The sequence below is a fragment of the Trachypithecus francoisi genome, unplaced genomic scaffold (assembly GCF_009764315.1).
Source record: "Trachypithecus francoisi isolate TF-2019V2 unplaced genomic scaffold, Tfra_2.0 Lachesis_group3, whole genome shotgun sequence".
NCBI classification, from domain to species: Eukaryota; Metazoa; Chordata; class Mammalia; order Primates; family Cercopithecidae; genus Trachypithecus; species Trachypithecus francoisi.
Genome location: NW_022681468.1, coordinates 104,920,754 through 104,935,554, shown reverse-complemented (window position 1 = coordinate 104,935,554; position 14,801 = coordinate 104,920,754). Strand labels below are relative to the sequence as shown.

Below are 14,801 nucleotides of genomic sequence, written 5' to 3'. Positions count from 1 at the left end.
GAGGATGCTTTGAAGACCCATTGAGCAATACATTTCAGGACCTGAGCTCAGGACTCTCATTTTACTAGTTACTCCAAGAGTACTGGAAAACACATAATTTCAAAAGTAAATGTGAGGGCCTTAGCAGTGTTCTGTTTCTTTACCTACACGGGGTGCTTGCTTTAGCCCTTAAACTGTGTCATTTATGTACTTTGATGTATGATATCTCAAAAGCAATAACTTAAAAAATTTTAAAGTAGTAATTAGCAGAGATAAGATTTTAATCCAGATCTGACTGACTATGGCTCCTATATTTTTTCCACTGACCCATGTCAGCTTTTAATTCACGCCATGATGAATCTATGAAACATTGCCTCAGTTAATTTTTGCATTTCACGTTCCTTATCTATAGCCATGTATGATGTGTGTGGTCTTCATGCTAAGTGGAGTTGGCAAATGAATTAGAATAGGTAGGGGATATTATAGATAGAGTAGTACAGATAATATAGATAGGGGATAGTAGAAGTAAATACAGGTGGGATTAGCAGTAAGAAATTACCCCAAAATAAGAATACAGTTTCAGATGCCTTATAAGCATTTTTTGTTTTTTTTTTTGCCAAATCTCCCAAGCTGAATGTGCAGTGAATAGAATGGCTTATTTTCCCACCTTTTTCTCTTCCCCATACCCAGGACTGGCAGCATTGGTTGTGATCGCCTGTCAGCCTGTCCTAGAATGTGGAAGATGGTGTTGGTGTTCTCGCTGCCCATTGGTTTTATCTGTTAAGGCTGCTTTTCTAAAAGGACAGTCACACACGGGTCTCTTTGCTTCTCTGGGCTGCCGTTACCTCTTCTGTAAAATGGGGTCAGATACAGTGCTGGTAGTTCTGTGTTACTTAGATTGGACTGAGTCTTGAAAATTTATCTCATGACTGATTAATATTTGGGGATTTTAAAATGTTCTGTCAACGAGTTACTCTGATAATGTATCATTTCACACATGTAAATAGAATTTAAAGGTTTGACACAGCTTATAGTGTTCTGATACATTTATGATACAACGCAGAGCTGTTATAGATAGCATTTTTGGCATTTGACTTTTTTGAATCTGACCAAAGAAAACAAAAAATATGAAGAAGCTACATCTTAATTTTTGTTTATGGTTCTGAAAACTTGGAAAGTATATATGTAACAGGAAGAGTATGGGTCAGTGAGATGTACCTTGTTCCCTAAATAGAATATGATAAATGCCTTTTAAGTGGCTATAAAGACTGGCAATATGGAAAAATTGTTGAATGAGGAGAGAAGGAGAATTTGTTTAAATTATAGTCTAACTAGAACTAATCAAAACTGCTCAGGAAGAAAGTCTAAAAGAATATATATCAAATGCTAAATGTCTGTTGGATGTTTTTAATAATTTTTATAATGTGATTATTACTTTATAACAAAACTGTCCTTTAAAACCCTGTCTTCCTTTTTCCTCCCCTAGTCAAGCCTTCGCATTTCCCCACCTCTGCCCTTCCTGTCTCTGACAGGGGGTGGTCCCAGAGACCCTTTAAAGATGGGGGTAGGGTCTCGGATGGACCAAGAGCAAGCTGCTCTTGCTGCAGTCACTCCCTCCCCAACCAGTGCTTCAAAGAGATGGCCAGGAGCTTCTGTGTGGCCATCTTGGGACCTCCTCGAAGCTCCCAAAGACCCCTTCAGCATAGAGAGAGAGGCCAGGCTGCACCGACAAGCTGCAGGTGAGTGTGCCTTGAGCATGTGTGGGGCCTGAGGCCTCATTCTAGGAGCAGAGAGGAAGTGACCTTAGTTCACACGCTTGTGAACTGTCTAGAGGAGGCTTGGTTGCACGGTGAAGTCTCCAGATCTGCAAAGAATTATCTTTCTGTGGAGTAAGTGCTAATGGGAACAAACTCAGGAACTTCTTGAGGCTGAGTGGAGAGGAAAGAGGCAGATAATCTGGCACATGCATGTGCCACAGCACAAGGGGCTGGCTCTGTCTCTCACTTGTGCCCTTCCATGGAGACTGGCTGTGTGCTGCTCTTGCTTTTACTTCTTCCACGGGTGGATGTCCTCAAAAGAAACTCTGGAAGGGATGTCCAGAATTTTGTCTACCCTCTCCACATTCTAATTCAAAGACGGTCAGACACAACTCATGCTGGAGCTTTCTTCCCCGAGGCTTTCTGATTGGTACACTCACGGATGCACTGGGGAAGGAGGGGTCCATTTGTCAACCTCTAAGGTAAGGAATGTCACCAAATGTCCTGGTCTCTTAGGAATCCTTAAGGTTCTGACATTTAAATTCTTTTCGGCTGGCCTTGGTGGCTCAACACTTAAGCAGAGGCAGCAGGATGGCTTGAGCCCAGGAGTTGCCCAACCTGGGAAACATAGCGAGACCCCATCTCTATGTATTTTAAAAGGTTTAAAAAATAAATTATCTTAAGTATGTATTAAGTTTGGTTTTCATCTTTGTCTAGTACCGCTCCAGGGAGATGTTCATTAACCACTGGCTCTTCTGAGGTCTTGAGTTAGTGTTAGTTTCTCCATTCCATTTGTTTCCGTGTATCTGTTTGCTCACAGAGTTGGGCTGGATCTCATTCTTCTCTGATAGTGCTGTGCCCTGTTCACCTAATGATTTTGGCAGCCCATCTTAGTACTTTTTCTGGTGCCATTGTTTTCATATGAAATGACATTACCATGCTTTTGGATGAGACCATTATATTCTGTTTTTGTTGTAAAAGATTGCTGACATTGCCCAGTTTCTTGCTGTAGCAACACCTTGGGCCTATTCCTTTTAGGAAATGTCCTTCCACATCTTTGTCCTGAATGAAAATGATAGTTCCTTTCATTGGCTGTCTGCCTCTTTGCTGAAAGAGGAGGGTGAAATAAATGGGCAAGAACTAGCTAGTCCTCACTAAGGTCAGTCTCTGATTTGGAAAGGTACAAACAGTGGGGACAGGATTGAAGACTGATTATCTTACCATGTTGACATCAAGGAAGGCCCATTGTCTATTTGGGTACTATAAAGATGAGTCTGGCTTGGAACAGTTGTGACATTCTTGTCTTACTGGGTTGCTAGTGCTGGTTTTTATTGGCAGTGTCCTAACTTCTGTGATTAATGAGTTCAGAGCCAAGACAGGGAAACAGAATAGAATGTTTCTCATTTGAACACTGGGGAGAAGGCCCATTTGTACCAGTAAGCCTGTAAGATGTTGTATTGCTCTGTTTATTTTCAAGTAATTATGAATTAGTAGTACTGTAAGCAATAACAAGATAAAACTGCTTTGTGGTTAGCATATTAGTTGAATGTTTGAAAATAACATGGGGTGTAAATTTTTACCCTACACATCTGGTTTGGCATTCCTTTCAATTTTAGTGGGGACAGAATTAGCAAAGTAGGATTATCATACTTGACTGAGTGGATTGGTGAGACATAGGTTTCTTGCTTTTCAGAATAATCATGGATATTCTCTCAGGCATCTGGGCAAGGATTGTGGCCAGTCAGGTTCTTACTGGACAAGTTTACCCCAGGGAAGAGTGGTGGCTTTGCTGATTTTCTAACCTCCCCTGTTTATCTCTTTGCCGTCTACCGAAGCTGTGAATGAAGCCACCTGTACCTGGAGTGGCCAGCTTCCTCCCCGGAACTATAAGAACCCCATCTACTCTTGCAAGGTGTTTCTAGGAGGTGTTCCTTGGGATATTACAGAAGGTGAGCCGTGTCTAAGACCTCCTGCTTTAAGAGTAGAAGGGTGGAGGCCGGGCGCGGTGGCTCAAGCCTGTAATCCCAGCACTTTGGGAGGCCGAGACGGGCGGATCACGAGGTCAGGAGTTCGAGACCATCCTGGCTAACACGGTGAAACCCTGTCTCTACTAAAAAATACAAAAAAAGCTAGCCGGGCGAGGTGGCAGGCGCCTGTAGTCCCAGCTACTCGGGAGGCTGAGGCAGGAGAATGGCGTAAACCCGGGAGGCGGAGCTTGCAGTGAGCTGAGATCCGGCCACTGCACTCCAGCCTGGGCGACAGGGCGAGACTCCGTCTCAAAAAAAAAAAAAGAGTAGAAGGGTGGGGCATGTCTTTCAGGAGCATGAAACTTGGAATTGAGGCCAGGGGCTGAATCCCCTGCCTGAGCTCAGGGGTATTACATGAATGTCTGAGGGGAGAGGTGCATTTCATAGACCCCTGTAGTGCTCCTATGTCGGGAGCTTACATCGGACATGAGCATCCATTTCTGAGTTGTTTGTCAGTGGGGATGAGCCAGGGAGGAGAACGCTGGTGATTCTGTGTTTGCGTCTTTACTGGGAAGGATGGTTCCTCAGCTTCTGCCATTGTTTTCTGTCTCTTTGCAGCTGGATTAGTTAACACCTTCCGTGTTTTTGGCTCTTTGAGTGTGGAGTGGCCTGGTAAGGATGGCAAGCACCCCCGGTGTCCTCCCAAAGGTAATATGCCTAAAGGTAATAAAGACATGGTAGGAGTTTTTTTTTCCCTTTCCTAGAACATAACTGCACCTGTGGGTGCTGGGATGTCACAGCTGCATGTTGGTAACATGGTGGGCACTCCAGGGCACAGACCTGTCATCTGTCAGCACTTTCTCTTCAACCTAACACGTCCCTCTATTTCTTTTGAGCTAATGTTCCATCTGTCCAGACTTACACAGCAGTGGGAGCTGCCTCTGAAACCCCTTCCTTGTACACTTCTCTCTAAACCTGAACCCAAGCAGCACCTTTCCTCTCAAAATAAGGCGTTTGAAAAGCTTTCCCTTGCCTGCCTGTCCTGCCCAGTTACGTTGTTGCCTGACCTAATTCTGAAGTCCCTTTGGAGTTGGCAGGAATTGAGGACCAAGCATCTAATTCCTCACTGGTCTGAAATGAGATCCCTTCCCTGTAGAAAGGAGCAGCTGCTATTTTCACCCTGCTCCCTCTTCATTGAACTGAACTAATGGTTTAAGTAGGCGTTTAAAGCAATAACTGCCATCCTTCCTGCCCCCAGGAAAGCCTGGCTCTGCTGACCTGAACATGCTGTGTGTTCTGGCATAGAGAGCTGTGGTAATGGTGGGATCTCTCTGTCTCAGCTTGCCAGTCCTTTCCTTCACCAGGGTGGGAGGGAGGCCTACAACCCTGGGCATCTGCATAGCAAATGCTTCCACTCAACAAGACTTTTCAGGAGTAAAACAAAAATGTATCTTATACACAAGGCCTTCTTTCTTGGAAGAAACTCCCTGCTGCAAAGCCAAGGCTGAGGAGTGGCCACCTAAGGGATATTAATGTGATTTTTCCTCTCATTGGGAATAGGGTATGTGTATCTGGTCTTCGAACTGGAGAAGTCTGTCCGAGCCTTGCTTCAGGCTTGCTCTCATGACCCGCTGAGCCCAGATGGCCTGAGTGAATATTATTTCAAGATGTCCAGCCGAAGGATGCGCTGCAAAGAGGTGAGTTAGCATGATGTCCTTTCTAGATGAAGGTTCTTGGCATATTGAGGCACTGGATTTTCTTGGGGTAGGTGGATAGGCAGGCTGCAGGCAAGTAGTATTTCTGCTGAGGCAAGAAGGCTCTTCTTCCACGATAAAATAGCAGTATCCTCTCAATTACATAAAAAAGAAAAGAAAGGATAAAATAGCAGTATCCTCTCAATTACATAAAAAAGAAAAGAAAGCAGCCTTTGGGCCTTAATGGTGTGTGTGCATGCACACATGCGCATGCCTGCCCATGGTAATCAAACTGTCTCCCAGCCTTTGCTCTACTCTTCTTTCTTGTAGCCAACACTTTAGTTTCAAACCTCTTGTCTTAGAATTGAAATTGAGAACAGCAAACTTCTCTACTTGTACTTAACTGATAAACCTACAGCTGTTTTTCCCTGGTCCTGCCCTTCCTATGCCTTCTTACCTCCCAGTCTGTGGGGGTGAATTCCTCTTTAACCCACACCCACCTGTGGGTCACTTCTTCATTCTCATTTGGGGCTTTATTTAGTTTTGTGGGTTTTCCCCATAAGATTCTCTCTTCCTACGTCTTTTCTAATATCAGCCTTATGTATCCTTGGCAGCATGGGTCTCTTAACGAGTTTATCTCACCTGGGGATCTCATTGCACATTCTTGGGCCTTATCCCAGACTTACTGAATCACTCTGGGTGGAATTTAGGAATCTCCAACTGAACAAAGATCCCCAAGTGGATCTAGTGGATAGTGTTTGCGAATCACTTGTCAAAGCAAGTTTTGAGCTCCGGAATCAGTGTGGTGTTAAAATCAGATTCAAGAGCACACAACTTTTGTGACACAGGACTAGATATTTAATATCTCTGAAACTTTGTTTCCTCTTCTCTTCTGTAAAATGGGAAACTAAAATGCCTATTTTAGTACAAAGATCAGTGATTGCCAGGGGTTTAGCATGAAGGGATGAATCAGTGAAACTGTTCTGTATATGGTGGATACATGTCATTATACTTTGGTTCAAACCCATAGAATGTAAAACAAACACCCAAGAGTGAACCCTGATGTAAACCATGGACTTTGGGTGGTGATGATGTGTCAGTATAAACAAATGTTCCACTTGCATGCGGGATCCTGATAGTGAAGAAGTCACACAAGTGTGGGGGCAGAGAGTATTTGGGAAATCCCTGTACTTTCTGCTCAGATTTACTGTGAACCTTAAAGCTTCTCTAAAAACAATCTATAGGGTAAGAGGGGAAATGCCTATTTTATTGGGATGGTCACATTAGATTTAAAATAAATCCACGTAACAAAGCTGGCTCTTGTTCTGCGTTATCGAGAGGGCAGGCCCGTCCTCTGGCTACCCACAGTGACCCACAGCTTCTCTACCTTCTCTGCTTCCTTACTGTGTGGAGCTTGTGTAGTCATCTCGCCTTAGTAAATGTTCTAGGACTTACTTAACATGCTCCTTTCTCCCCTCCTGCTTTCACAACCAGAGATGGCCATATGCATATCACAAAGCCCCTCCCCTTCCTCAGTGCCCCTGTTGACACCATCCTGTCTCCCATTCCCTCCTCATCACCTACAGGGATTTAATCTTTCTTTGATTCACTGGCTATAGGCTGATGCGGTTCTCCTTCCTCTCTGGCTCTTCTTTTTCCTTTGCGTTCCCCTCCCCACCAGCACCAGTATAGCCAATCTTTGACTCCCTCCTATCTTCTTTTCTAGTTCAGATAAATGACTCACTTTTGTGGCTCCTCTCATCTTTAGACCCAGATTCACCTTTCTAGCCTCATGTCCTACCTGAGCCCCACCTTCCTGTGGTACCCTCCTTCAGGATGTCCTGTAATCCCAAACTCTTTTGTGGGCAAAATGGGCTTTTGCATCTTCCAGTGAAATTGGCTCCCCTCTCGTAACTTCTGCCAGGTCCTCTCATCCCAAGACTGTGTAGGCCCAGCATCTACCAGGCCTGATTCTTTCTTGCTTGCCCATCCTGCTTATGCCATCTGAGTACTGCAGACTCTCTGTTGAAGAATCTCTTTGGTCTTGGCCTGTTCTCTGCTCATTGCCACCAGCCTTGTCCAAGTGTTAATCACTTGTCCTTTGAAAGTACTGTTTTTGCCTCCTTGCTGGTTTCTGCCTCAGATCTCTTCCTGCTTCAAGACATATTTTTAGATCTTCACTTCATTCTGGAGTTCTCCACTTGCTCTACCAGGTTTTGTTCCAGGTTCAGGAGATTCAGAGGCAAAGGACATGGTCAGCCCCAGCCCTTCAAGACTTCAGGGATCTTGTATGTGACTTTCTACCCAGCCTCTCTTCAGTCATTTCCACTGCTCTGGGCACAAACTCTCTGAAGCCTAGGTTGGGCCAGTAACCATCTCATATAAATATCATAAGCACTCCCATCCCTCTGTCCTTTAGGATCCTAGCCTTTAATTTCTCTGTGAGTCCTTCCTTTCTTGAGGACTTCAGATTATGCTCTTTTCATCAGTGTCCACAGCCCTTTGTTGGAACCTCACAGTTGGAAGTTGAAATAGAATGCTGGGCTCCTGGGTTTGGTCATGTGGTACTTTTTTGCTTACTCTCCAGCATGAGTGAGTACTGTGTCCACTTGTACCATTCTGGACACATGGACTCAGTAAAATTCAACTCCAGTTGGGGTGGCGTAAGGGTGGTTTATTGGATGCCTGTGTGCCTGAGACTGGGCAACAACACCTTAGCAGCCCAGCTTCAGTATCTCCAGAGCATGTGCCTTGCCATGCAAGCGCCTCTCTCTCTGTGGCTCTCTGCCAGGGCTGATACACCTTTGGGTGGTTTTCAGGTGCAGGTGATCCCCTGGGTATTAGCCGACAGTAACTTTGTCCGGAGCCCATCTCAGAGGCTTGACCCCAGCAGGACGGTGTTTGTCGGTGCTCTGCATGGAATGCTAAATGCTGAGGCCCTGGCAGCCGTCTTGAATGACCTATTTGGTGGAGTGGTGTATGCCGGGATTGACACAGATAAGCACAAGTATCCCATTGGTAAGTGTCCCACTTCTGTGTGCTAAAGCTTGTTTGGCCCCTGGGAGTAGACCAAGATTGTGATACTTCCCCATGGGAGTGAGGAGAGAGGCCTGACCCAGGTCTGCAGATCAGCATATACCAGCACCATAATATCTTTTTCTAGACAAGTCATGAGTACTGGCCCTTCTGTATCTAGCCCTCTACCCACCATCTCCCATGCAGTGGGAGAAAAAGCAGTTGGAGACTACAAGAGGTGATAAGAAGTGAGAGTGAGGTGTAGGAACTTTGTTGGAAGCTTAGAGTTTACAGCCAAACCAGTTTGGAACAGACAACAGGTATTCATGAAAAGGCTGCAATTCTCTGTACTTGCCCGGTTTCTTTTATTGAAAGTTCTTGAAAAGCTCTGGCATTATCTAAGGTCAGAGACCAGGTCAGGCTGGAGGAGGACTTTCTGAGTGAGTCAGGCAACAGAGTGTGGCCTGTGCTTCCCTAACTCAGAAGTCTGTGGGCTTAATCACTAGGTTTTGATCAGCTTCTCTGAGAAAGGAGGTCAGTTCACCAGTCCTGGCAAAATGTCAATGATGGGGTATGGAGGTGGAGCAGAGCCTGAACTCTGTGATTAAGATGTGGCTAACCCACCTCCCCAAATGCTTAGTCTTCACACCCACACTGAATCTGGTCAGGAAGGAGCACCGTGTACTTACCAATGCTGTGCAGCAGATTGAGAACAGGGACTTCAGAAGCTGCAGGAGCGGAGGAGGCACTTGGCAGGATGAGGCTTCTTCCAGCTCTCTTAATAGGTCTCCAGAGTGCCACCAGGCTAGGCGAGGTTCAGTTCAACTGCTGGGGTTACCTTACCCTTCAGACAAGTGTTCTATCTGCATCTTGGCTTCCACTCTGAAACCTTTAACCCTACCTATGCTTCTACCTGCACTGAAGGAGTCCCTCCCCCTCCCCCTCCCCCTCCCCCTCCCCCTCCCCCTCCCCCTCCCCCTCCCCCTCCCCCTCCCCCTCCCCTCCCTTCCCATCCCATCTTGATCTGCAAATTCTTCTCCCATTCCTGAATGGTTTGCACTAACATGATCTCCACTGTCAAATATGGTACGAATATGGTAGCCACCAGCTAAATGTGGCCCCATTGAGTTTTGGAAACATGGCTATTGTCACATTTGGAAGTAATATTTTTTAACATATAGGGTTAAATAAAAAATTTTTTTTTTTTTTTTTTTTTGAGATGGAGTCTCACTCTGTTGCCGTGCTGGAGTGCAGTGGTGCGATCTCGGCTCACTGCAGCCTCTGCCTCCCGGGTTCAAGTGATTCTCCTGCCTCAGCCTCCTGAGTAGCTGGGACTACAGGCGTCTGCCACCATGCTCAGCTAATTTTTGTATTTTTAGTGGAGACAGGGTTTCACCATGTTGGCCAGGATGTTCTCCATCTCTTGACCTCATGATCTGCCCACCTTGGCCTCCCAAAGTGCTGGGATTACAGGCATGAGCCATCATGCCCGGCCAATAAAATATATTATTAAAATTAATGTCACCACTGTTTAAAATGTCAATGTGATGACTAGAAAATTTAAAATTACGTAAGGGCTGGCCATGATGGCTTATGGCTATAATCCCAGCACTTCGGGAGGCTGAGGTGGGCGGATTGTTTGAGTCCAGGAGTTCGAGACCAGCCTGGACAATATGGTGAAACCCTGGCTCTACAAAAAATACAAAAATTAGCCAGGCGTGGTGGCTCATGCCTGTAGTCCCAGCTACTTGGGAGGCTGAGGCAGGAGGATTGTTTGATCCCGGGATGCAGAGGTTGCAGTGAGCTGAGATCACGCCATTATATTCCAGCCTGGGTGACAGAGGGGGAGACCCTGTCTCAAAAAATAAATAAAGTAACATCGTAGCTCGCGTTATATTTCTGTTGGACAGCACTGGTATCATAAAGGGTTTCTTGCATTTTAAAAGAGTAGCATTTGGGAGAATTTGGTTAGAAGGGAAGCTTGTGTCTGTTGTCCTAGGATCTGGTCGTGTGACTTTCAATAACCAACGGAGTTACCTGAAAGCAGTCAGCGCTGCTTTTGTGGAGATCAAAACCACCAAGTTCACAAAGAAGGTGAGTTGGCTGGTTTATGCCCTTACTCTGGGGTATATGAGAGGGGTTTGGGCAGTTACTACCCAGGGCAGGCCTGAGACCTGAAGCTGTGTTTGTGCTGGGTGTGTTTAGGGAAGTGAGCCAAACTCCTGAGAATTAACATTGAGGTTAGGGTTTGGGAGTAGGCTTGGTCTTTGTACGCCCAGGAGGAAGGGAACTGGGACTGGAGCCTCTTTAGTGTGTAGGGTGCCTTCCCTCACCGTGGTATTTCTCTGGCATTGCTAAGTAGCCTGACTTCCCATTTTCCAACCTTTCGGGAATCCTCTGAACACTTGCCCATATTGCTAATTGATAGAGGGCTGAGGTACAGTTTGCCAAGAGGACCAGGCATATTAAGGTGTGTGGTTGCCTGAATCCCAGAGGCATCCAGCCTGACTCTGCATGGTGTAGGAGTCTGCTCTCTAGAATCCCTTTCTGTGCTTCAGGCCCATAATTCTCTGCAAGCCTCCTTTAAAACAGGCAAATAACCTGCATTCCGATATGCCGCATTCCTGTGTGTGACCAATAATATGCACTTCTTCTATAGCCTATTGAGCCTCCTGGTAAGAAGAGCCACTTCATCATCTTATTTTGCTTTTGTGCAGGTTCAGATTGACCCCTACCTAGAAGATTCTCTGTGTCATATCTGCAGTTCTCAGCCTGGTCCTTTCTTCTGTCGAGATCAGGTGGGTCTGATGTCTGTGAAGTCCCTGCCCTCAATTAAAAATTGTTTGCGGGGCGTGGTGGTTCACACCTGTAATCCCAGCACTTTGGGAGGCTGAGGCGGGCGGATCCTGAGGTCAGGAGTTTGAGACCAGCCTGGGCAACATGGTGAAACCCCGTCTCTACTAAAAATACAAAAATTAGCCTGGCATGGTGGTGTGTGCCTGTAATCCCAGCTACTCGGGAGGCTGAGGCAGGTGAATAGCTTGAACCCAGGAGGCGGAGGTTGCAGTGAGCCGAGATCACGCCACTGCACTTCAGTCTAGGGCAGAGCGAGACTCCGTGTCAAAAAAAAAAAAAAATTTTTTTTTACGCCAACTTCATGACATTGAATGTTGGAGTTCTGAGGTACCTTGTGGTGTCTGAGAGCATAGAGGAGGCAGCAGTAATGTTTGCTGAAGGTCAAACCGGGGACACACTTTAGATAGCTTTATCCAGAACTCTTAGGAAAATATGTTGAATTGAGTCTTTATACTTTGGCCTTTTTTTGCCTGGGATGTTGCTATGCAGTATGCCACTGTTGCTGAGAGGTGGTTTTATAGATGATAGAAGCCTGACTGGGTGTGATCAGCAGTACGTAGAAGCCAGGCTCAGCTGCTCTAACCCTGAGGCCTTCTAAGCTGATTTTTTCTCTACTCAAGGGCTTCCTCCTCCTTTGCATCTGAACTTCTGGACGACTTTGATATTTACACCCGGGCTGTACCCACAGGTGTCAGTGACAGGCAGAAAGCAGCGAGGTGGCTTTCTATTGAATGTTCCTGGGTGATGGAATGTGGATCTGGATGTGTTTGGCAGTGCTTCTCAAACCTTAATTACAAACACATCACCTGAGGATCTTAGATTCTGATTCAGTGGATTTGGGGTGGACCCTGAGATTCCATGTTTCCAACAAGTATCCAAGTGGTATCAGTGCTGCTAGTCAGCATCATCTTTTGACAGGTGTTAGGGGAAGTTTGGAACCTCTTAGGACACCAGCAACAGTCCATCCATGCTTAGTGGGTGCTTTTTAAATTTTATTTATTTATTTATTTATTTATTTATTTATTATTTATTTATTTTTTTTTTTTTTTTGAGACGGAGTCTTGCTCTAGCCCGGGCTGGAGTGCAGTGGCCGGATCTCAGCTCACTGCAAGCTCCGCCTCCCGGGTTTACGCCATTCTCCTGCCTCAGCCTCTGGAGTAGCTGGGACTACAGGCGCTCGCCACCTCGCCCGGCTAGTTTTTTGTATTTTTTAGTAGAGACGGGGTTTCACCGTGTTAGCCAGGATGGTCTCGATCTCCTGACCTCGTGATCCGCCCGTCTCGGCCTCCCAAAGTGCTGGGATTACAGGCTTGAGCCACCGCGCCCGGCCTTAAATTTTATTTAAAATTTTTTTGCAGTAATGCCATTGCTCAGATTTGGAGTCTCCTGTATATGGTTAAACCAAGGCTCTCAAGTGAGAGTTTGAAGTTAAGTTTGGATTGTTAGCTAAAGCCTGAGAACGAGTATCTCTCTGATCAGGCTCATCTACCAGGCTTTTATGGATCTGGATCTTTCACAGATAATCTCCATAGTCAGATAATTGCTCAGAGATTAGTGGCTTGCCTGAGGTTACACAGCAACCCAGAGATGGGACTAGACTGAGAAACAAACCCAGTCACCTCTCCTCACTTAATGGGAAGAAAGCAGGATGTTGCCTAGCGTTAGAATTTGTAGTCAGTGTCTTTATACATTCTCCATGTTAGCAACCATATGATACAACTACTTTGTAGGAGGTGAGAAGGGCAGGGGAATAGGAGAGCAGCAGTCATAGTTAGAGGAGATAAGAGAAACTAGATTGGTCTCTGTACACACTAGGAGCCCAACGTGTTTAAGTAAGGGGACCTGTAACAAGGATGGCGGGTTTGCCATAGTTAATCAGGTTTCTGTATTGGGGTGAGAGTGCTTCTAGGGACCATCTCTTCTAATCCATAGAGGCCATTGGGAGTCTCCCACCCCTTCTCCAAACAGAACAAGCAGCTCATGCAACAGCTCCTGTGTCTGGTGCTGACACAGGCATTATGGCATCCTCCTTTTTGTTCCCCCAACCCAGGTCTGCTTCAAATACTTCTGCCGGAGCTGCTGGCACTGGCGGCACAGCATGGAGGGCCTGCGCCACCACAGCCCCCTGATGCGGAACCAGAAGAACCGAGATTCCAGCTAGAGGAGCTGGCCTTGCCCAGTGGCCTGTGGCGCCTGAAGCTGGCAGGTCAGGCAAGCAGCCTGCACCACCCTGCCATTGGCGACCAGGGAGCTGGCTTCCCGAGGACAAGGGAAAATTGTAGTCACCTTTGCACTTGCTGAATCTGTCTTTGTTTCTGCACTAATTAATGCACATTGAGTTTTGTCGGGTTTTGTTTTCAGGGGGGTATGCCAGGGGCAAGGACCCTCTGGCTTACCCTCCAAGCGACTCTGTAGTTTTCCCAGATTTTAGTTCCTCATTTTGCAGATGAAAAGCGGGGAAAAAAAAAAAAAAAGAACTACGTGTCCAGAAGGTATTGAGGTATTTACACGGATGCCTACACCTAGGTTTATTTATTAAAAACGCTTTTTTACATTCCTTGCAATACTGATGGTGATGATGCGCAGGTCTCATTGGTTTCATTCTTGCAGTTGCCATACAGTGCCTTTCCATTTATTTAACCCCCACCTGAACGGCATAAACTGAGTGTTCAGCTGGTGTTTTTTACTGTAAACAATAAGGAGACTTTGCTCTTCATTTAAACCAAAATCATATTTCATATTTTACGCTCGAGGGTTTTTACCGGTTCCTTTTTACACTCCTTAAAACAGTTTTTAAGTCGTTTGGAACAAGATATTTTTTCTTTCCTGGCAGCTTTTAACATTATAGCCAATTTGTGTCTGGGGGACTGCTGGTCACTGTTTCTCACAGTTGCAAATCAAGGCATTTGCAACCAAGAAAAAAAAATGTTTTTGTTTTATTTGAAACTGGACCGGATAAACGGTGTTTGAGCGGCTGCTGTATATAGTTTTAAATGGTATATTGCACCTCCTTAAGTTGCACTTATGTCGGGGGGTGGGGTTGATAGAAGTTTTTAATCACAAAGTCACAGGACTTTTTTCTTTTGTAACTGAGCTAAAAAGGGCTGCTTTTCAGTGGGGGCAGATGAAGGCTCACAGGAGCCCTTTCTCTTAGAGGGGACAAGTACCCTTCCCTTATATCTTTAATTTGAGGAATGTATGAGATAACAGTTGCAGTTGACTGAAATGCTACTGGAATTTGAAAACTTGACTTTTTTCTTTCCTTTTTTTTTTTTTTTTGAAAAAGAAAACACAAAAACTACTTGCCCCTCCTAGGGAAGCTGTGTGCCAAAGAACCAGTGTCATAACCCCTCCCTCCTGCTGAGCTGATGTTGCATTGTTGCATATCCCAGCTACTCTGTGGGTTTTGTGAAGCTGTGTGTGAAGTCTCTACCTCATTGTAGTATATGCAGGCAAGACTGCACTCTCCTACAGATGTGTGGAGTAAGCTGTGGTGTAGTTTTTTTGGCACATAATAAACACGTTGCAGCAGA

General features: G+C 45.6%; 1 protein-coding gene across 6 annotated transcripts in view; it reads left to right on the top strand.

Annotated features, from left to right (window-relative positions):
* Positions 1 to 14,801, top strand: part of CPEB1 (cytoplasmic polyadenylation element binding protein 1) — a 100,694-nt gene extending 85,893 nt beyond the window's left edge. For 2 of the 6 annotated variants that reach the window (XM_033190953.1, XM_033190955.1), the window contains exons 5-12: positions 1,466 to 1,718; positions 3,572 to 3,685; positions 4,322 to 4,411; positions 5,264 to 5,400; positions 8,217 to 8,415; positions 10,412 to 10,506; positions 11,130 to 11,210; positions 13,319 to 14,801. In XM_033190953.1, the coding sequence (XP_033046844.1) occupies positions 1,466 to 1,718; positions 3,572 to 3,685; positions 4,322 to 4,411; positions 5,264 to 5,400; positions 8,217 to 8,415; positions 10,412 to 10,506; positions 11,130 to 11,210; positions 13,319 to 13,429 (1,080 nt within the window). In that variant the 3' untranslated portion in view covers positions 13,430 to 14,801. Of the gene's footprint in view, positions 1 to 1,465; positions 1,719 to 3,571; positions 3,686 to 4,321; positions 4,427 to 5,263; positions 5,401 to 8,216; positions 8,416 to 10,411; positions 10,507 to 11,129; positions 11,211 to 13,318 lie in introns of all 6 variants that reach the window. The other 4 variants (XM_033190951.1, XM_033190950.1, XM_033190952.1 and 1 more) reach the window with 2 other exon arrangements.